At 34.9% G+C, this 23,252-nt stretch overlaps 1 protein-coding gene across 1 annotated transcript in view; it reads left to right on the forward strand.

Moving 5' to 3' along the window:
* Positions 1-23,252, forward strand: part of sash1a (SAM and SH3 domain containing 1a) — an 813,502-nt gene that overhangs the window by 621,338 nt on the left and 168,912 nt on the right. The window contains 1 exon segment of the mRNA XM_030128283.1: positions 15,002-15,130. Within this exon segment, the coding sequence (XP_029984143.1) occupies positions 15,002-15,130 (129 nt within the window).

A 23,252-nucleotide genomic window follows, 5' to 3' on the forward strand; every position in this document is an offset into this window, starting at 1 on the left:
AGATCTAATTGGTCTGTATGTGGAATCCGAATTAAAATTATTTTGACATCCTCAATTGTTAATTTCTTCAGTGTAATTTTTATATTTCACAGTTTATCCCATGGGCCAGATTGGATCCTTTGGCGGGCCGGATTTGGCCCCCGGGCCGCATGTTTGACACCTGTGGGTTAACTCGTCCCGTTGCCTGCTGTGTATTCTCCCAAAAGGCAAATGCACTCTCCACTTGCTTTCACGTGCTGTCTCTTAACATGATATACATAACAGAGCACATGCAGGATCACTTTACAAGGTGGTGTTGGTGTGAGGGTCAGCTGCATCGTACCCCAGTGAGCTAATGCCCCTGGAGAACTGGAGGAATCTCAGCTATCTACGCACACACACGGGTGTTTGCACGATCTTCGACACCACAGGGGTCAAACATACGGTCCGCGAGCCAAAACTGGACCACCAAAAGGGTCCGATCTGTCCCGTGGGATGAATTTGTGCAAAAATTACACTGAAGATCTTAATGAAGGATGTTAACCATCACTGAAATACTCAAAATTTGAAACTCAAAATTTCAACCTTAGTGTGTTAGTTTTCCTCCTCTTAGCATAAAACGTTGGAGCCGCACTTGCTAAAACACAGGTGTCAAACATGCGGCCCGGGGGCCAAATCCGGCCCGCCAAAGGGTCCAATCCGGCCCGTAGGATGAATTTGTGAAATGCAAAAATTACACTGAAGATATTAACAGTCAATGGTTTTACTTTAGGGCCCATATAAAGCCCTACTATAGTCTCAAGTGGGTCAGATCAGTAAAATACTACCATTAAAAACGTACGAATAATGACAATTCAAAATTTTTCCACTGTTTCAGTGTAAAAAAAGTGTAATTAGATGAAAATATGTAAATTTACAAACTAGCCTCTCACAAAAAATATGAAAAACTAGAAATGTGTTCAGAGAAGTAAATGCAATTTTACTAATTTTCTGCCAGTCACTAAAATATTTTGTAAATTTGCAGATCCATTGTAATCTGTAAATTGTAATGCACATTTACAAATGATAAGCAGAGGCAGAATAGAGTTAAAATTGCACTTATTTTTCTTAATAAATTTCAGTTTTTCCATGGTTCTTCATGTTATTCACATTTTTAAAAGGACAGTTTATAGATGTAAACGTTTCCGTAATGTAATTTTACTTTTTCATAATAAAATACATTGAAATGTTTGGAGTTGGCATTATTTATATATTAATATGTTATTAATTCACTGGTCCGGCCCACTACAGATCATATTGGGAGGATTTGGCCCCTGAACTAAAATGAGTTTGACACCCCTGGTCTATACCCACCCCCATGGTCTCCTTCACTGTACCGAAAACGTACTGAACCGAAATTTTTCTGTATCGTTACACTAATAATTGTATTTTTACCTCCGCCAAGGAGGTTATCGTCAGCTTCCTGATAAAACCTGCTATGTGACTTTTGGCAAATTTTACAGGAGAAACAAAAAAACTGTTTATATAATGGGAAACTGTGAAATATGACAAAAAAAATATCTGTTCCTTTAATGTTGGTACTTATGATGGAATGTAAACAACTTTCACAGGAGACTGAAATTTGAAGCTATAATCAGGAAGATAACAGGTTTTTATTTCCCACCAAAAATGTCACTTCGCAGGTTTTAACAGGAAGCCGATGTTATGTTTTTGCCAGGATTTGTTTGTTTGTTGGTTAGTTAGTTAGCAAAATAACTCAAAAAGTTATGGACGGATTTTCAGGAAATTTTCAGGAAATGTTGATACTGGCACCGGGAAGAAATGTTTACATTTTGGTGGTGATCGGGGGGGATGACAGATGTGCCTTGGCGGAGGTCTGTGCTCTCAGAGTGCTGTTCTAGTTTGTTTGTTCGTTGGTGAGTTAGCAACATAACTGAAAAAGTTATGGATGGATTTTCAGGAAATTTTCAGGAAATGTTGATACTGGCACAAGGAACAAATGATTAAATTTTGGTGGTGATCGAGGGGGGGGGGGGGACTGATCTGTCTTGGCGGAGGTCTGTGCTCTACGAGTGCTTGTCTAGTTTTTACTAGGGCTGTGCAATTAATCGAAATTCAATTACGATTATTACACGCAACGATTACAAAAATTATGTAATCGAGAAAAAACGATTATTAATTGTGAGTTGTTTTAATTCACGCGCACGCAAGCTACCATGAGCTGCTCTGCCCCGCCCCCCTCTAAGCTACAGCTGCCTGCTAGCCGGCAGGTCCACCCCAAGAGGAAAGTTGTACCTAGCGGTCTGGAAAAATGGCAGGAGAATCGCAGCAGAAGTGCTTGGTAAACAAAAAAGGCAAGTCCAATTCAATTGTATGGAATCACTTTGGGTTTGATGAAGAAGACGAAGAGCAAAAACTCATCACGTGCAAAAAGTGTTTCGTAGTTGTGTCCGCACCGACCGCTAACACAACAAACCTTTTTAACCATCTAAAGTTTAACCACCGCCACCTTAATCGTAATCTTATGAAAAACTAAAACGCATAAAAACAACTCCGTCTACAACTTCGTCCGCAATGCAATCTTCAGTCTCCAAATCTCTTTACGCTGCAACTCCCGTATTAACCTAACCTTAACCTGTATAACCCTAACGTTCATATTCTATAGGCTTTAACTGAAACCTCACGCCACTGAATTTACTATGTTTCATACTACACTGAACATACTTGAATTTATAATTTGCACTTTACGTGAGTTTTTTTTTTTTTTTTTTTATTGCTACAGTTCTATGGCAAGTCTATAGCAGTTGAATTCCAGTGCACTATTTGTTTACAAAAGGAAACATACTTGAATTTACAGTACACTTATTTGCATTCAAAGATTTTTTTTGTTTTGTACAAAAGTGAACATACTTTGTTTTAGTGGTTAAAAGCTTTATTTATGTTTAACCTTTTCATGCATGAATTTTAAGAGCCTTAATCAAGATTTTTATCCCTGAGTGTTTTTATTCCTCTTTTGACATGAAAAAAAATGCAATTGATTTTTTTAATAAACCTGTTTTTTTATGATTTGTTTCTTTATTGCTTTAACTAAAAAGAAAAAAAAAAAAAAATCAATAAAAAAAGTGTTTGAATGAAAAAAAAAATATGATCCAAAAAATTGCATGTGAACACTTTTCTCCTTGATTGAAGTGATTTTTATTATTATTATCATCATCATCATCATCATCATCATTATTATTATTGGATTTTTTTTTTTTTTTTTAAATGAAATTTTTTTGGGGTTGAAGCAATAAAGAAACAAATCTACCTTCATAATTTTTTGTGGAGTTCCAAAAATGCCCACTCCGCTGGACTCCATGTGCTTAATTTTTGAATATCAGAAAGTGATATACAAAATCAAACACTTTTAATGCTGCTAATCTGATGTTTTTTTTTTTTTTGCTTTTTATCATATTCCCAATTTTTATTAGCAATTGATTTCCATTCAAACATGTCACTGCAGATCAGGTTTATCAAGAACAGTAACAGTAGTAGTTACAGTAATGGTATGAATGTCAGTGTATGGGATGGTGCATAAGCGTCCACAGTGTTGGCTGATATGGAACTAAAACAACAAAACCCATGAAAATACAAGAGAACAGCTGGAGAAGAACTGTCCACTGTAGTGACCACTATGCATGAAAGGGTTAAAGAGTATATTTTACATTGTTTTGCAAGAAAAAAATAAACAACTTTAAGGTTAACAAATAATCGTTTTTAATAATCGTGATTTCAATTATTGCTAAAATAATCGTGATTTTTTTTTTTTTTTTTTGTCTATAATCGAGCAGCCCTAGTTTTTACTGTTGTTATTGTACCGGTCTGGCCCACTTCAGGTCATACTGGGCTGAATGTGGACTCCATACCCCTGTTCAAGTCCTTATCTCAGCATACAGAGCGTGAAATGTTGAGCTTTATCATCAATATTTCTCTTAATTGCAGCTCTGTGTGCAGCGTGCATGCTCTCAGGGTAGGTTTGGCTGTTATATTTTCGATGTGCTGAACGGATCGGCGCAGCCTCGGAATTCGTACGATGATTAAAACATCCTGGAGTTCTGTAATGAGAGCGTGCTTTCAGTCAACTTGAGCAATGAAGGGAATAGCATGTGTCTGTTCAGGGAGTGTTCCCACCGGGGCCTCAGTCATCTCCAAACATATGTCTGAACACAGAGCGATTTCTCAACTAATGACAGCGAGTGGATGGATGACAGCCGGCCGAGCTGGACTAGAGTTTGTCCGAGATATGTCGCGTTGGTAATTTCATAAGTCGGTTAAATAGTTGTTTATTATTGGTCTGCGGCAGTTTGTTTTGGTGTCGGTGTTTGTGAAATTTCCTGCAGGCCTGTGCAAGCATGCTAATGTGCGTTCTCCCCGACTAGACGGCGATCTCTAAAGAAGGCCCTATGCCCCCTGTGTGTGCATGTATATATGTGTGTGTGTGTGTGTGTGTGTGTGTGTGTGGTGCACTCACACACACTCACAGTGATCCATTCATTTGTGGCCTGGCACTCAGATAGGGGAGTCCGGTTGACAAAGACAGAGACTGAGAGAGACTGTTCGGACCTTGCACAGTGACTCAATGCTAGCTGTCTGCCTGGCACAGATTAGATCAACACTGATGAATATTCAGGAGTTGGCCGTCACCGCTAGAATGGCCTACATTTTTACCCAGCCAAGGCATGGGAGTCAGGCTTCTTTCCCACATTGTATCAAAGAAGTTACTCTAAACCTCAGAAAATTTCCGATATCTTTTAATACAGTATAGTACTTGTAAGGCTGTGGTTATTGGATTGGATTAGATTAGATTAGATTAGATAGGACTTTATTGATCCTTTGGGCAAAACCCTCAGGAAATTAAGGTTTCAATAGCAGCGCAACAAGAAATACTACAGGAAAATAGCAAAACAATAACTCTAAACAAGAAAACAGTAAAAAAACTGGTGAAAAACCAGGCAATTGCACACTGTGAAGTTCTTGTAGAAATAACAAGTAGCAAGGTGGTAATGTAATGTAATATAATAATAATAATAATAATAATAATAATAATAATAAGAATAATAATAAGAATAATAATAATAAGAAGAATCATAGTCATAATCATAATCATCATCATCATAATCATAACAACAATAATAACAAGAAATAACTAATTATGTTGTATTTATGTATGTATACTATACTATACATACATATGTATATATATATGTGTGTGTGTGTGTGTGTGTATATATATATATATATATATATATATATATATATATATATATATAGTTTAATAATCACAGCATAAAAGTTACAATAAGGTGGTAACCGTTATAGTCCTAACAATATATGATAATCATAATCATAACAACAATAATAACAACAAATAACAAATTATGTTGTATTTATATATGTATATTATACATATATGTATGTATAGTTTAATAATCACAGCATAAAAGTTATAATAAGGTGGTCACTGTAATAGTCATAACAATATATAATAATAATAATAATAATAATAATAATAATAATAATAATATGCTAATAATCATAGCAATAACAACAAATAACTAATTATATTGTATTTATGTATGTATATTATACATATATGTATATATTTATTATTATTATTATAACCTTTATTTAACCAGGGAAAAAAAAGCTCATTGAGATTAAAAATCTCTTTTTCAATAGTGTCCTACACAAAATGGAAATCACAGCCGTACTTCCACGCTAATATACATAAACACAATGGAAGTCAGTACTAAAAACAAACTTAAAACTGATAAGAACATACATGTAAAACATCACCATTAGTTCATATTATGTATAGTTTAATAATAGCAGCATAAAAGTTAGAATAATGTGGTAACTGTAATGGTCATAACAATATATAATAATAATAAGAGTAGTCTTAGTAAGCAGGAGTAGTAGTAGTAGCAGCAGTAGTATTCTATAGTATCTAGGTAACTGTATTGACTAAAAACCCCAGGATCTGAAGTAAAAGCAGACAGGTCAGTTGTGTGTTTATAGTTTCTATACGCTGGGTTGTATTTATAGAACGCTGATTTTAATCCTAATAATGTTTCCAAATGGAACCCTGAGGTCAGGGTCCAACATTACACCCAAAGCCTTTTGTGTTGGGTAAGGGCTTCACTGTTTGGACCATCGCTTCCTCCCTCAAACCTAAACTCATCCTCCACACAAAGACAGGAACTGTGCAGATCTAAACTATGGCAAGCCGGAAAAGTGTGTGAATAGAAAGTTGGGTGAATGTCTTGAGGAACGGTAAAGGGCATCCTTGATATGAGCCACGACTAAAGACAAAAACCAGGAACTAAACTATTGCTAGAAGAGACGATCCCTGTATTGGGTCTGATAACAGGGAATAAGAGGCCAAAACATACAGACTGTTAATGGGAGGATTTTTAGGGGGGGTGTTTGGATGGACTGGGTTCCTGCAGGGTCTGAAAAAAAAGTCTTGAATTTCCAAATATGCATGTAATACCTTTAAAAAGTCTTTAGAGTTGCATATCTGAATTCGTAAGTCTTTCCGTAATTACGCACCTGAATCTCTTCCCTCATGGTGAACAATTTTGAAGTGTACTCCACCATAAACAGCCCATTTGTTTACAAAAAGAGACGGTAGGTCACTCGGGCATTTTCGGAAATTTGTCGCGACACGCTTTGTGGGAAGCAGAGTTCCACGCACCCACTTTCACTTAATCGACATGTTTGTTGTTGTTGCTATTGCGGCTGTGTGGAGCTCCGCTTCCCACAATGCATGTCGTGACAAATTTCCGAAAAAGCCCGAGTGATTTACCGGCTCTGTTTGTAAACAAATGGATTGTTTTTGGTGGAGTACACTTCGAAATTGTTCACCGTGAAGGAAGAGATTCAGGTGTGTAATCTTGGAGAGACTTATGGATTCATGATACTTAGGCTATGGAGATAAAGAATTGTTATATGACCAACTTATTTTAAAGTCATAAAAAGTCTTCCAAATCTCCTTGAAATACCTTAAAAAAGTTTTTAAAGCTTCATAAGACTTTCTTCACCAATTTTTCATCAACTCTCTAAAACCCGAGTCATAGCCTAAGTATCACGAATCTTTAAGTCTTTCTGGGATTACGCACTTAAATCTCTTCCCTCACGGTGAACTCGGGCATTTTGGGAAAATTTGTCGCGACATGCTTTGTGGGAAGCAGAGTTTCACGCACCTGCTTTCGCTTGGTCGACATGTTTGTTGTTGTTGCTACTGTGGCTGAGTGTAGCTCCGCTTCCCACCGTGCATGTCGCGAGAAGTTTCCGAAAAAGCCCGAGTGACTTACCGGCTCTGTTTGTAAACAAATGGATTGTTTTTGGTGGAGTACATTTCGAAATTGTTCACCGTGAGGGACGAAATTCAGGTGCGTAATCATGGAGAGACTTACGGATTCGTGATACTTAGGCTATAGAGATAAAGAATTGTTATATGACCAACTTATTTTAAAGTTGGCCATATAACAAGTCTTAAAAGTCTTCCAAATCTGCATGAAATACCATAAAAAAGTCTTCAAAGCTTCGTAAGACTTTCTTCACCAATTTTTCATCAAATCTGTAAAACCCGAGTCATAGCCAAAGTATCACAAATCTTTAAGTCTTTCCAAGATTACGCACTTAAATCTCTTCCCTCATGGTGAACTCGGGCATTTTCGGAAAATTTGTCGCGACATGCTTTGTGGGAAGCAGAGTTTCACGCACCTGCTTTTGCTTGGTCGACATGTTTGTCATTGATGTTGCTACTGCGGCTGAGTGTAACTCCGTTTCCCACAATGAATGTTGTGACAAATTTCCAAAAAAGCCCGAGTGACTTACCGGCTCTGTTTGTAAACAAATGGATTGTTTTTGGTGGAGTACATTTCGAAATTGTTCACCGTGAGGGACGAAATTCAGGTGCGTAATCATGGAGAGACTTACGGATTCGTGATACTTAGGCTATAGAGATAAAGAATTGTTATATGACCAACTTATTTTAAAGTTGGCCATATAACAAGTCTTAAAAGTCTTCCAAATCTGCATGAAATACCTTAAAAAAGTCTTCAAAGCTTCGTAAGACTTTCTTCACCAATTTTTCATCAACTCTCTAAAACCCGAGTCATAGCCTAAGTATCACGAATCTTTAAGTCTTTCTGGGATTACGCACTTAAATCTCTTCCCTCACGGTGAACTCGGGCATTTTGGGAAAATTTGTCGCGACATGCTTTGTGGGAAGCAGAGTTTCACGCACCTGCTTTCGCTTGGTCGACATGTTTGTTGTTGTTGCTACTGTGGCTGAGTGTAGCTCCGCTTCCCACCGTGCATGTCGCGACAAGTTTCCGAAAAAGCCCGAGTGACTTACCGGCTCTGTTTGTAAACAAATGGATTGTTTTTGGTGGAGTACATTTCGAAATTGTTCACCGTGAGGGACGAAATTCAGGTGCGTAATCATGGAGAGACTTACGGATTCGTGATACTTATGCTATAGAGATAAAGAATTGTTATATGACCAACTTATTTTAAAGTTGGCCATATAACAAGTCTTAAAAGTCTTCCAAATCTCCATGAAATACCATAAAAAAGTCTTCAAAGCTTCGTAAGACTTTCTTCACCAATTTTTCATCAAATCTGTAAAACCCGAGTCATAGCCAAAGTATCACGAATCTGTAAATCTTTCCGCGATTACTCACTTGAATCTCTTCCCTCACGGTGAACTCGGGCATTTTGGGAAAATTTGTCGCAACATGCTTTGTGGGAAGCAGAGTTTCACGCACCTGCTTTCACTTGGTCGACATGTTTGTCATTGATGTAGCTACTGCGGCTGAGTGTAACTCCGTTTCCCACAATGAATGTTGTGACAAATTTCCAAAAAAGCCCGAGTGACTTACCGGCTCTGTTTGTAAACAAATGGAATGTTTTTGGTGGAGTACATTTCAGAATTGTTCACCGTGAGGGACGAAATTCAGGTGCATAATCTTGGAGAGACTTATGGATTCGTGATACTTAGGCTATAGAGATAAAGAATTGTTATAGGACTTATATAATTTATTTTAAAGTTGGTCACATAACAAGTCTTAAAAGTCTTCCAAATCTGCATGAAATACCTTAAAAAAGTCTTCAAAGCTTCGTAAGACTTTCTTCACCAATTTTTCATCAAATCTGTAAAACCCAAGTCAAAAAAAAAAAAAACTTTACTCTTCTTCGTGGTATTTGTCCAGTACGGTTAATTCAGAGCGGCGCCCCCTGGTGGTTTAATTGAGAAACGCTCATTCCAACACATTAAATGTCAGTAGCAGCACTTTGTTCCAGTCAGACTAATGACAACGACAATAAAGCACATTTACAAAAGGAACTAAGAACTGGAATGGGATTATTAAGTACTCGTATCGGTACTCGGTATCAGCAAGTACTCAAATGTAAGTACTTGTACTCGTACTTGGTCTGGAAAAAAGTGGTATCGGTGCATCCCTACAAATGTCCCTTATGTTTGTTTTGTATTGTACAGAAATCAAACAAGAAAAATAAAGTGTAAAAAAACCATAAATTTAGGCCTAACTTGTGGAACCCTATATGGAACCGATGTCTTTTTACTTGCATTGTTTCTCAATCTATACATTAACAACCCAAAAACCACATGTACCCCAATGACAATTCACAACTCCGTTCTTTCTCTGCTACTTAAACTAAAATATTCATTGACTCTTGTAGATCTCCCAGGCTGCAGGAAACACTAATATGGGAGTGATTATGTTTAAGTGCCTGTGCCACACTCCAGCCATGCCAGGTTAACACGAACACATGCCATCAGCAGTAGGTACCTGGTATATGCCGCTAATTGTAAGTGCATGTGGCGGTAGTTTTATAAAGCTGCGCTCTGGAAAATAAAGATGAAGGGACTGTACTTGTACTAACAGACTTCAACAAGCTCCATTTCCTGCCCTGAAGCATCATTTTATTTTAGAGTGTAAAACAGGGGTGTCCAAACTTCTTTTCAAGAGGGCCAGATCTGATAATGTGGACATTGCCAGGGGCCAGTGGTCCCTTCAGACATTTTTTAAACAGTAAAAATTACACATAAATGCGCTGTTCTACAACATTTTTATTACCTCCGCCAAGGAGGTTATGTTTTTGTCAGGGTTTGTTTGTTTGTCTGTCCGTTAGTGTGCAACATAACTCAAAAAGTTATGGACAGATTTGGATGAAATTTTCAGGGTTTGTTGGAAATGGGATAAGGAAGAAATGATTAAATTTTGGTGGTGATCAGGGGTGGGGGGGCCCACGGGGGGGGGCACTGATCAGCCTTGGCGGAGGTCTGCGCTCTCCGAGTGCTTCTAGTTTTCATTGTCACAATATCATTTTTTAAAATGGCAATGTAACCAAATCTGAGCCACTCAGGTGTGAACAAATTTAAAAAAAAAACAAAAAAAAAAAACCCAAAACAATTCTGCCTTCCTTTCACATCTGGAGTCAGATAACATAGAACAAACTGTATAGAGTATCTTAAACACTCAAAAAAATGATTCTTGGCTCTAATAAACATGAAGTAATATTTTAAAGTAAAATGTAACTGAAATATATGAAATTTAAAGTTTATTTAATAATAATAATAATAATAATAATAATAATAATAATAATAATAATAATAATAAACTTTATTTGTATAGCACCTTTCATACAGAAATTGTAGCCCAAAGTGCTTCACATTGATTGAAAAAATACAATATTAAAATACATTAAGATTTGATTATACATCAAGAAATAAAATGAAATTTGAGAGAAATACAATGAAATAAAAATAAATATAAAAACAGCGCACATTAAAATATTTATCCGAAAAAGTCAAACATAATGTGAATATGCTTAGTATAAAGTGAATCTAAACAAATAAAGTAAACTTTATTTAATAGATCACATAAAAAGGCTGAGCGTCACAGTGAAACACAGTTTATGTAAAAGTTTGCATTAACTAAAGCAAATCTGACTGAAGGCATTTAATTTATTCGTATTGACTTAATATGATAGAAAAAAACATTGTATTAAATGCAACTCTTTACATTAAACTTATGTAATGAAATTACATGGAAAATTTACATGTAATTAAAATACATAAAGTCAACATTTTTGGCTTAATTTTTTTTTTTTGAGTGAACTTCCAAGTTGATAAAAATCTTAACCCCACATTCATTTTAAACATGACTTATATGAGTAATCATTACTCATATATTACTCAGTAATGCAAAGTCTGTTAACATTTAAGATGAAAACATATGACTCTTACTCTTGTCTTTCACAAAATCATTCAGAAAGTAATTATTGTGTGTCACATCTACAAGTACATAACACCAGCAATTAGAGGCAACTAACCTGGCAACTTGGTAGCCTGCCTTGGTGGTGAATTCTTTGAACTCCCAGGTTCACATGAAGAGTCACTGTTGAGTTTAAAGCAGCTGGAATTTGCTTCACTTTTTCGGAGCGCTCACTCCCTGCTAGCTTGTCGTATGCGTTAGCATGTTTTGTCTGCTCGTGTCTCTTTACATTGAATTCCTTAACCCTTAATAGGTAACCTGGGGTCCCAGCAGACCCCACGTTTTTAATGTTTTATGGAAAGGAGAATTGTACTTCATGCAGAAAAGGAGAATTTATTTGGAAAATAAAGCACAATTTTTTTATTTTTTTTTTTCGTTTCATTGCTATCCTTTCATACTATAAGCAATAAAGTATTGTAACTGACTAAAAAATAACATTTTTAGATGGTTACCTATTAAGGGTTAAACAAGGCAACAGTCTCTTGACAAATTAGGCAAACATAATTGCCTCAATTTTCAGTGAAAAAAATTGTAATTCCCATCTCTCCTGGAAGCGGCGGCCCTCACTGTCAACTTTCGTTTTTGTATTTACAGGCGCCATGGTTAGAAATTAGCGAAAAAGGTTCACGGCAAAGTCACAGAGCCCGATAGAGTTAGAGTGGTGCTGCCACCATGAGGTGAGCGGAGAAACTGCATTTGAACCTTTTATGATTCATGTACTCGGTTCAACAGTCCAGCGGGCCATAAATAATATAATATAAAACCCAAGCTGTGGGCTGTATAAAATCTGACCGCGGGCCGTGATTGGCCCCCGGGCCGGACTTTGGACATGCCTGGTGTAAAAGGTTGAGTCTATGTACACGCAAAGGAAATACTTCAGTGAAGATGTGAGGATTTATGTGTTTGGTTTGAAGAAGAAAAAAAAAAATACTTGGCTGTAAAATGAGCCTTCTGTTAAAAGATGAATTATCATGTGGGTTATAATATCACAAATCAGAACCCTCACTTTATTTACATGTCTGTGGTTAGCATTCTGATTTATTTCTGATTTATTTTAAATATGCATAAAAATTCAACTGTTTGCTCAATAGGAAACATCCCTAAACGTGCTGATAGAATAGACCTTGTGCTTTCCATAGACATGTGAGCATGCTCAGTGCGTCCCCCCACCACCACCTGTGGAATGGGGGGTAAAACAGAGCAGAGTGAGACCGACTCGGTATGAAAAGAAATGATTTGGGCTTTTTTTTTTGTTTGTTTTTTTACACCGTTTTCCTTGCAGTTTCTTTGTTTTTACTGTTTGCAGTGTTGTATTGAGTTTCCTTTTTTTTGGTTTTTTTTACGATATTCATTTTTTTCATGTTATTTAGTGTTTTGTAAATATTTTATGATTAAAAAAAATGAGTAAAAAGAACAAAAATAACCAACAAAATCCACTGAAATGAAAAATTAGAGGTGTGTTCCAGTTCACAGTTCATGTCCAACATCCTAAATCTCTTATTGATGTACATTTTTTCTTTATTTTAGTTACTTTATTCGCATATTTTTTCATGTTTAGTATTTTTAAACATTGTATTAGTTTTTGTTTTTTTTTTCAGTTGCTTATATTGTTTATTTTTCTACATTTTGTTTTTCATTCGATCATTTTTTCATCGATTTTGTTCAGTTTGTGGCATATTTTGTTCGTGTTACTTATTCCTTTGTTGGTTTATTATATATTTTTGTTCATTTTATTGATCACTTTGGCTGTTCTTGCTCATTTTGATGGTCATTTTCTTCTTTTTTTTGACCGTGTAACTGCTTTTTGGAGTTCAACCAGGTGTCAAAAAGCAGCTGGACTGATTAAGAAAAAAAAAAAAAAAAGCCCCAAAAACAAAAACTACTGGGCCCAAATTTAAATCCTTGTCGTTATTCAATGTGTTCCAGTTCACAGTTCATGTCCAACATCCTAAATCTCTTATTGATGTACATTTTTTCTTTATTTTAGTTATTTTATTCACATATTTTTTCATGTTTAGTATTTTTAAACATTGTATTAGTATTATTTATTTTTTTTAGTTGCTTATATTGTTTATTTTTCTACATTTTGTTTTTCATTCGATCATTTTTTCATCGATTTTGTTCAGTTTGTGGCATATTTTGTTCGTGTTACTTATTCATTTGTTGGTTTATTATATATTTTTGTTCATTTTATTGATCACTTTGGCTGTTCTTGCTCATTTTGATGGTCATTTTCTTCTTTTTTTTGACCGTGTAACTGCTTTTTGGAGTTCAACCAGGTGTCAAAAAGCAGCTGGACTGATTAAGAAAAAAAAAAAAAAAAACCCCAAAAACAAAAACTACTGGGCCCAAATTTAAATCCTTGTTGTTCAGTGTGTTCCAGTTCACAGTTCATGTTCAACATCCTAAATCTCTTATTGATGTACATTTTTTCTTTATTTTAGTTACTTTATTCGCATATTTTTTCATGTTTAGTATTTTTAAACATTGTATTAGTTTTTGGTTTTTTTTTTCAGTTGCTTATATTGTTTATTTTTCTACATTTTGTTTTTCATTTGATCATTTTTTCATCGATTTTGTTCAGTTTGTGGCATATTTTGTTCGTGTTACTTATTCATTTGTTGGTTTATTATATATTTTTGTTCATTTTATTGATCACTTTGGCTGTTCTTGCTCATTTTGATGGTCATTTTCTTCTTTTTTTTGACCGTGTAACTGCTTTTTGGAGTTCAACCAGGTGTCAAAAAGCAGCTGGACTGATTAAGAAAAAAAAAAAAAAGCCCCAAAAACAAAAACTACTGGGCCCAAATTTAAATCCTTGTCGTTATTCAATGTGTTCCAGTTCACAGTTCATGTCCAACATCCTAAATCTCTTATTGATGTACATTTTTTCTTTATTTTAGTTATTTTATTCACATATTTTTTCATGTTTAGTATTTTTAAACATTGTATTAGTTTTTTTTTTTTTTTTTAGTTGCTTATATTGTTTATTTTTCTACATTTTGTTTTTCATTCGATCATTTTTTCATCAATTTTGTTCAGTTTGTGGCATATTTTGTTCGTGTTACTTATTCATTTGTTGGTTTATTATATATTTTTGTTCATTTTATTGATCACTTTGGCTGTTCTTGCTCATTTTGATGGTCATTTTCTTCTTTTTTTTGACCGTGTAACTGCTTTTTGGAGTTCAACCAGGTGTCAAAAAGCAGCTGGACTGATTAAGAAAAAAAAAAAAGCCCCAAAAACAAAAACTACTGGGCCTAAATTCAAATCTGTGTCGTTGTTCAATGAGTTCCAGTTCACAGTTCATGTTCTAACATCCTAAATCTCTTATTAATGTACATTCTGAGTGCTTTATTTAGTCAAAACCTCAGTTCCTCTCTTTGTCTTTTCCTGTTATTCCACCCTGTTTTGACCTAAAACACACAGTAAAACAAAACCACTGAAGAAAAGAACACCAGCACATACTCACAGCAGTACGTTTACCTGGAATAATATCTCAGAGGTTAAAGGGTTAAGGAACTCTTCGGTCTTTTGTAACTTTTTTATGAAATATGGTGGCGTTGGAAATGATCTTATTTTCCGTCCATTTGTCAGCGGACTTTGATAATCTGACTGTTTTAGTTCGATAGGATATTTTGGCTAAACTTCCCTTTGTTTCTCATTTTTTTTAGGATGGTTCTCTGGGCAACATAGATGACCTTGCTCAGGAGTACTCGGAGTACTACAACACCTGCTTCAGTGACGTCAGTGACCGTATGGAGGAGCTCCGCAAACGGAGAGTCTCCCAGGAGCTCGACATGGTAAGTGTTCCGTCCTCCTGTTTGTTACAATCGGTGTTTTTCACGCATGACCCAGAAATGACTGAGTTTGTGTACCGCTTCTTCTGGTTTACTTGTCAAGGATGGCTGAGGCGACATCGAAGTGTCACTGCTGTGTACCCCAAAGTACATCGAATAAACAAAGGCGACTATATTTAACCTTTAGGGGTCTGAGCCTATTTTGGCCATTTTTGAGTACTTTTGATTTTGCCTTTATATAGTATATAAAGAAATGTTTATGATACCCATGTTTGGTTTGTTTGTTTTTTTCAACATAACTTCATCTATCTCATCTACATATTATTTTTTCACTTTAACCTACTATTTCAACACAAAAGGCCAAAAAACACACAAAAAATATAAAACCGATTTGAAAAATGTATATAATTTATTGTATAAATAACACACAGATGCTTAACGAACCTTTTCAAAGACTTTAAAAGTGAATCAAAATATTAGGTATATACAATTAAAGTGTAATGAATTAAAACTATAATATCTGACATAAAATCATAGCTTTATATAGGCGTTTTCTCACCCGTTATTTAATTATTTTCTGTTTGTAAATGGACCAGAATGCACTCTCTTGACTGTCTTGTTATGTGCGTTTTGTTTGTATTTTACCTATGGGTTCTGTTTGTTTATCATGTCCGGGGTCAATCTTTGTATTATGAACACATTAGCTACTTGAAATTTTAAGTGTTATATGAGTTAAATGCTGAAAAGTTCTTTATAAAAAAAAAAAAAGTATAAAAAAAGGAATATCTGACATAGATAAACTATCTTCATTGCAAAAATCTAAATCTTACCAAGTGTATTTTTTTTCATTTCTAGTCAAAATATCTTATCACACTTAAAATAAGACATTTTCAATGAGATATGAGAACTTATTTTTAGACAATAGATCTTGAAAATCTTCTTTCAAGAAATCTTACCAAGACACTTGCTCCATTGGCAGACATACTTAACGAACCTTTTCAAAGACTTTAAAAGTGAAGATTGGTTCCAAACATTAGATATATAAAATCAAAACTGTAATAAATTAAAACTATACTCAAATATTTGACATAAAAGCATATCTTTACATGGGCGTTTTCTCACCCCCCTGGTCCTCCCAGGTTCCACATCCGGTTAGGGTAGGGGTCATTCTCACCCTTACCTGTAATGCTAATGCAGTCTGTGGATTAAAATCTGCAGATTTGGCCAGTTTTTTCCGTTTTAAAAAAGGACAAAAAATGACGAAGATATAGTTAGAAATATAACGCTTGCTTTATATCGCTTGTTTGCTCCGGTTTCAAAACATGATATCTCTGGATGTATTTGTTCTATCAACATCAAATAAAAAGTGGAAGAGTGTTTCAAGTCTGCACTTTTGAATGCAATTGTCCCCAGTGGTCTATGTCACCGACTTCTGATGCTACGATGTGTTTGAAAATGTCATGTGATTCAGTCACTGGGCCATGGCCGTGGACCCCTAAGGGTTAAGTTTTCATGGTTTTCCTTCAGATTTAGTTGAGAAGAAGAAATGGGTCGTCGCAATTCGAGATGAGGGGCCGAACTTCAGAATCCAATCAACTAAATCTGAAGGAAAACCATGAAAACTTAAATATTGTGGGTATAGTCAACATTTCTTTATATACACTGAACAAAAATATAAATGCCCCGCTTTTGTTTTTGCTCCCATTTTTCATGAGCTGAACTCAAAGATCTAAAACTTTTTCTGTGTACACATAAGGTTTATTTCTCTCAAATATTGTTCACAAATCTGTCTAAATTTGTCAGTGAACACTTCTCCTTTGCTGAGATAATCCATCCACCTCACAGGTGTGGCATATCAAGATGCTGCAGGACAGCAGGATTTTTGCACAGGTGTGACTTAGGCTGGCCACAATAAAAGGCCACTCTAAAATTTGCTGTTTTATCACACAGCACAATACCACAGATGTCACAAGTTTTGAGGGAATATGAAATCGGCATGCTGACTTCAGGAATCTTCACCAGAGCTTTTGCCTGTGAATTGAACGTTCATTTCTCTACCGTAAGCCATCTCCAAAGCTGTTTCAGAGAATTCATGAAGAAGACTGTGCGAGGAAAATGGTGGTCACACCAAATACTGACTGGTTTTCTGACCCCCCTGGACCACCCAATACAGTAAAAGTGCAGATTTTAGAGTGGCCTTTTATTGTGGCCAGCCTAAGTCACACCTGTGCAATAATCCTGCTGTCTAATCAGCATCTTGATATGCCACACCTGTGAGGTGGATGGATTATCTCAGCAAAGGACAAAGGAGAAGTGCTCACTAACACAGATTTAGACAAATTTATGAACAATATTTGAGAGAAATAGGCCTTTTGTGTTCGTAGAAAAAGTTTTAGATCTTTGAGTTCAGCTCATGAAAAACGGGAGCAAAAACAAAAGTGGGGCATTTATATTTTTGTTCAGTGTAGTATATAAAGGCAAAATCACAAGTACTGAAAAACGGCCAAAATAGGCTCAGACCACTAAGGGTTAAATATAGTTGCTTTTGTTTATTCGATGTACTTTGGGGTACACAACAGTGACACTTTGATGTCGCCACAGCCATCGTTGACAAGTAAACCAGAAGAAGAGGTTCGCAAACTCAGTCGTTTCAAACCCCTATTGCACTTCTCCCACTTTTTCTTGCACTTGATAATGTTTTGCTTGTTGTACTTTTCCACTGATGCTTGATTTCATCCTCTTTGTGAGTCACTTTGGATAAAAGCATCTGCCAAATGTAATGTAATGTAAAAAAAAACTGTGCATAGCAACATCATTTGAGCAAACACAGCCTTCAGCCACAATTGCTTTGGACAAATGATTATTTCTCTGCAAAGCCTTCGATAATAGCTCTAAAATTCCCTTTTTTTAAAAAGTAAAGTCTCATAGTTTTACACAGTGTATTTTCCAAAATCTTAGCCAACAAAAAAGAACTGCCCCAAAAAGAATATGTACAAAGCTTGAAAAAGGCAGAACAGTGTTTCCTGAAATGAATGCTGTGGTGTTGTGAAGGTCCATGGGGAAGTCCGGTGGTCCTTTTCATAAGGATGTAGGGTACTGGGGCACCCCTTTGGTTGCCAAGCTGCAAAGAAACATGTGTTGGAATGCTGCTGGTGCTGCAACAGAGGGTTGTACACTGTGTAGAAAAACTACCCAAGGGGTCCGCACAAAAACAACAGCCAGTGTTTGGTGTTTATCCTAACATCATAATTGGTCTATGGTGAGTTTAAAGTGTTTGAACCCATAAAATTGATTTTTAGGTTCAGTTTCTGAGACAAAACAGCTTCTGTATCTCATGAATAGTAACAGTTGTGTTTTTGTTGTTAATCAGCTCCTTCTGCAAAGTGTGGATGTGCTTCACCCATTATAGGGCACTCATAGAAACACCGTAGCGTATTATTGGAGGACATAACAACACGTTATTATTTTTGTGAAATGTTTTATTGTTACGTAGAAAATCGAGGTTAACCCGTAAAGACCCAGTGCTGCTTTTGTGACTGTTCCCAAATGGGTTTTTCCTCTAGACTTAACCATTTATAAGTAATTTATCACCATTTATGATAATATTATCCTTTGTATTTTGCATTTTTGAATACAAATCATGTATTTTCTTACATTTAATTCACTGATTACGTAGCTGTTCGTGAAAATTTCAGAGTAAATTCAACGGTCATTATATCAGAAATAGAAAAAACAGAAGAAAAAGTGACTTTTTCAGTATAGATATCAGTAAAAAACAGTGTGTCCATCCACTGTCATTGATCCAACTCCATGGGTTTTACTGGTGAATCAATGCTGTAGAAGATGACAATGTTTCCATATTCATTATGGAACAACTGATCATCCAAATGGGTCAGATATGATTGAGTTAAAGCTGAGACACTGCATTTTACCTCAATTATTTACATGTATTGATAGGATTAGTGGATCAACAGGCATTAAACATTTTAGATCAGTAAATGCTTTTGGTTGCCGGTGGCAACCAAAACCCCTGTCCACATCCACATTCTCCCTTTGAACATCATTCCTTACATTAGTACCATGACTTCCTGGTACCTAACAAAGCAGGTCCACTCACTGTTCATGCAGAGGTGGACCTTACAGACCCTGGAGACCACATTGTTGCATAACTGTCCTCACTGGAACTGTTGCTGTCGCTGTCCTGTAATTTGTGCGGAAATGACCAAAAATAGTCACTATGCCAGTCCAGTAAAGGGTTAAGTTAACCCTTTTATAGTTCACTCATAGAAATACTCTGAAATTCAAAATTTCAACCTCAGTGTGTTATCGGAGGACAGAACAAGACCCAATTACTTTTGTGAAATTGAAAAAAAAAAGTTTTATTGTTTTGTAGAAAATTAAGATAAATGAAGTTACCATATTTGGTTCCTTACCATATGTGGAAAAAAATCCATAAAGTATATATAAAAAAAAATACAAGAAAAACACATGTAAGGTAAAGGAACATCACTTTTAGAACATTAGACCCCTGTCCACATCCACATTCTCCCTTTGAACATCATTCCTTACATTAGTACCATTACTTCCTGGTACCTAACAAAGCAGGTCCACTCACTGTTCATGCAGAGGTGGACCTTACAGACCCTGGAGACCACATTGGACCTGAGATTGGTGACTCACTGTCCTCACTGTAAATATTGCTGTCACTATCTTGTAATTTGTGCGGAGATGACCAAAAATAGTCACTTGGCTAGTAAAGGGTTAACGTAACCCTTTTATAGTTCACTCATAGAAATATTCTGAAATTCAAAATTTCAACCTCAGTGTGTTATCGGAGGACAGAACAAGACCCAATTACTTTTGTGAAATTGAAAAAAAAAAAGTTTTATTGTTTTGTGGAAAATTAAGATAAATGAAGTTACCATATTTGGTTCCTTACCATATGTGGCAAAAAAAAAAAAAAATCCATAAAGTATATATTATTAAAAAATACAAGAAAAACACATGTAAGGTAAAGGAACATCACTTTTAGAACATTAGACCCCTGTCCACATCCACATTCTCCCTTTGAACATCATTCCTTACATTAGTACCATTACTTCATGGTACCTAACAAAGCAGGTCCACTCACTGTTCATTACAGACCCTGGAGACCACATTGGACCTGAGATTGTTGACTCACTGTCCTCACTGTAAATATTGCTGTCACTGTCTTGTAATGCGTGCGGAAATGACCAAAAATAGTCACTCGCCCAATAAAACTGACTATTAAATCTGTCAGTAAATTGTCACAAAAGCGATGTTATTGTCTGACAAAATAATGATTCATTATCTGTCCAAATTCTTTTCTCATACACACACACATATATTGCCTCAGCTTTTCTTATTTTAGCCACCGTCTAAATTGTCGCTGCACATATAATTTGGTCTGTCATCTCCGATTTTTGGAGTTTAATAAGAATTCTCGTCTTCGTGAAGGCAGCCATGTGGTTTTGGTTGGGTTGACAGGTACGGTTTAGACGGAGAGCTGATTTATTATACCCTTCTGTTTAATGACTGCGGGCAGATATGCTGTTCTCGCAGCTTTTAGGCGAGGCGTAGCAGTGCACGGAATCACGGCTGCGAATATGCTAAAGCTGAGAGAAGCTCTGAGACCGTTTCAGTTTTGAGTAACGTAGCTGTGGCTCCACTGCTGCGACCTCATTCATACCAGCTGACAGACTGCTCAAGTTGAGTCTCATCAATATCAGGGCTGAAAGATATACTGTTATCGTATCTATGTCTAAATATGAACATTCAAGATATTAACCCTTTCATGCACGAATTATGAGAACCTTAATCAAGACTTTTTTTTTCCCTGAGTGTTTTCATTTCTCTTTAAACATGAAAGCAACAATGTGATTGAAAAAATTCTTATAAAAAAATAAATAAATAAACAGATCAAATAAATAAAAAGTAAAAAAAAAAACATTAAAAAATTAAAAAGTAAAAAAAAAAAAAATAATAATAATAATAATAATAATACTCATCATCATCATCCTCATCAGCTGGACACCATGTGTTTAACCCTTTCATGCATACTGGTCACTACAGTGGACAGCTATTCTACAGCTGTTCTCTTGTATATTCATGGATGTTTTATTTATTAATTTTATTTATTTTTTTTTACACATATCTTTATTTAAGTTTTAAGACACTACATATCTTTTCTGACATGAATTGGTAACCTTGTGTAGATCTCCCCTGAGCATAAACCCCCAGAATCACAACCCCCCTATAGTTTTCACACAATTTATCAGTAAATACATGTTTCGTTACTTCAAAAATTAACCCTTTCATGCACGAATTATGAGAACCTTAATCAAGATTTTTTTTTCCCTGAATGTTTTCATTTCTCTTTAAACATGAAAGCAACAATGTGATTGAAAAAATTCTTATAAAAAAAATAAAATAAAATAAAATAAAATAAACAGATAAAATAAATAAAAAGTAAAAAAAAAAACATTAATAAATTAAAAAGTCAAAAAAAAAAAAATAATAATAATACTCATCATCATCATCATCCTCATCAGCTGGACACCATGTGTTTAACCCTTTCATGCATACTGGTCACTACAGTGGACAGCTATTCTACAGCTGTTCTCTTGTATATTCATGGATGTTTTATTTATTAATTTTATTTTATTTTTTTACACATATCTTTATTTAAGTTTTAAGACACTACATATCTTTTCTGACATGAATTGGTAACCTTGTGTAGATCTCCCCTGAGCATAAACCCCCAGAATCACAAGCCCCCTATAGTTTTCACACAATTTATCAGTAAATACATGTTTCGTTACTTCAAAAATTAACCCTTTCATGCACGAATTATGAGAACCTTAATCAAGACTTTTTTTTCCCTGAGTGTTTTCATTTCTCTTTAAACATGAAAGCAACAATGTGATTGAAAAAATTCTTATAAAAAAAATAAAATAAAATAAAATAAACAGATCAAATAAATAAAAAGTAAAAAAAAAAACATTAATAAATTAAAAAGTAAAAAAAAAAAATAATAATAATACTCATCATCATCATCATCCTCATCAGCTGGACACCATGTGTTTAACCCTTTCATGCATACTGGTCACTACAGTGGACAGCTATTCTACAGCTGTTCTCTTGTATATTCATGGATGTTTTATTTATTAATATTTTTTTTTTTTTTTTACACATATCTTTATTTAAGTTTTAAGACACTACATATCTTTTCTGACATGAATTGGTAACCTTGTGTAGATCTCCCCTGAGCATAAACCCCCAGAATCACAACCCCCCTATAGTTTTCACACAATTTATCAGTAAATACATGCTTCGTTACTTCAAAAATTAACCCTTTCATGCACGAATTATGAGAACCTTAATCAAGATTTTTTTTTCCCTGAGTGTTTTCATTTCTCTTTAAACATGAAAGCAACAATGTGATTGAAAAAATTCTTATAAAAAAAATAAAATAAAATAAAATAAACAGATAAAATAAATAAAAAGTAAAAAAAAAAACATTAATAAATTAAAAAGTCAAAAAAAAAAAAAAAAAAAAATACTCATCATCATCCTCATCAGCTGGACACCATGTGTTTAACCCTTTCATGCATACTGGTCACTACAGTGGACAGCTATTCTACAGCTGTTCTCTTGTATATTCATGGATGTTTTATTTATTAATTTTTTTAATTTTTTTTACACATATCTTTATTTAAGTTTTAAGACACTACATATCTTTTCTGACATGAATTGGTAACCTTGTGTAGATCTCCCCTGAGCATAAACCCCCAGAATCACAACCCCCCTATAGTTTTCACACAATTTATCAGTAAATACATGTTTCGTTGCTTCAAAAATTAACCCTTTCATGCACGAATTATGAGATAAATATAATTTTAAAAAAAATTTCCTGAGTGTTTTCATTCCCGTTTAGGCATGAAAAAAACAATGCGATTGAAAATTTTCCTTTGAAAAATAAATTTTAAAAAAATAATAATAAAATAAAAATAATTGTAAAAAATTTAAAAAATACATACAAAATAATAATGAAAAAAAAAAAAATTCTTATGAACCTATTTTTCATGAAGTTGCAAAAATGTCC

The sequence above is a fragment of the Sphaeramia orbicularis genome, chromosome 24 (assembly GCF_902148855.1).
Source record: "Sphaeramia orbicularis chromosome 24, fSphaOr1.1, whole genome shotgun sequence".
NCBI classification, from domain to species: domain Eukaryota; kingdom Metazoa; phylum Chordata; class Actinopteri; order Kurtiformes; family Apogonidae; genus Sphaeramia; species Sphaeramia orbicularis.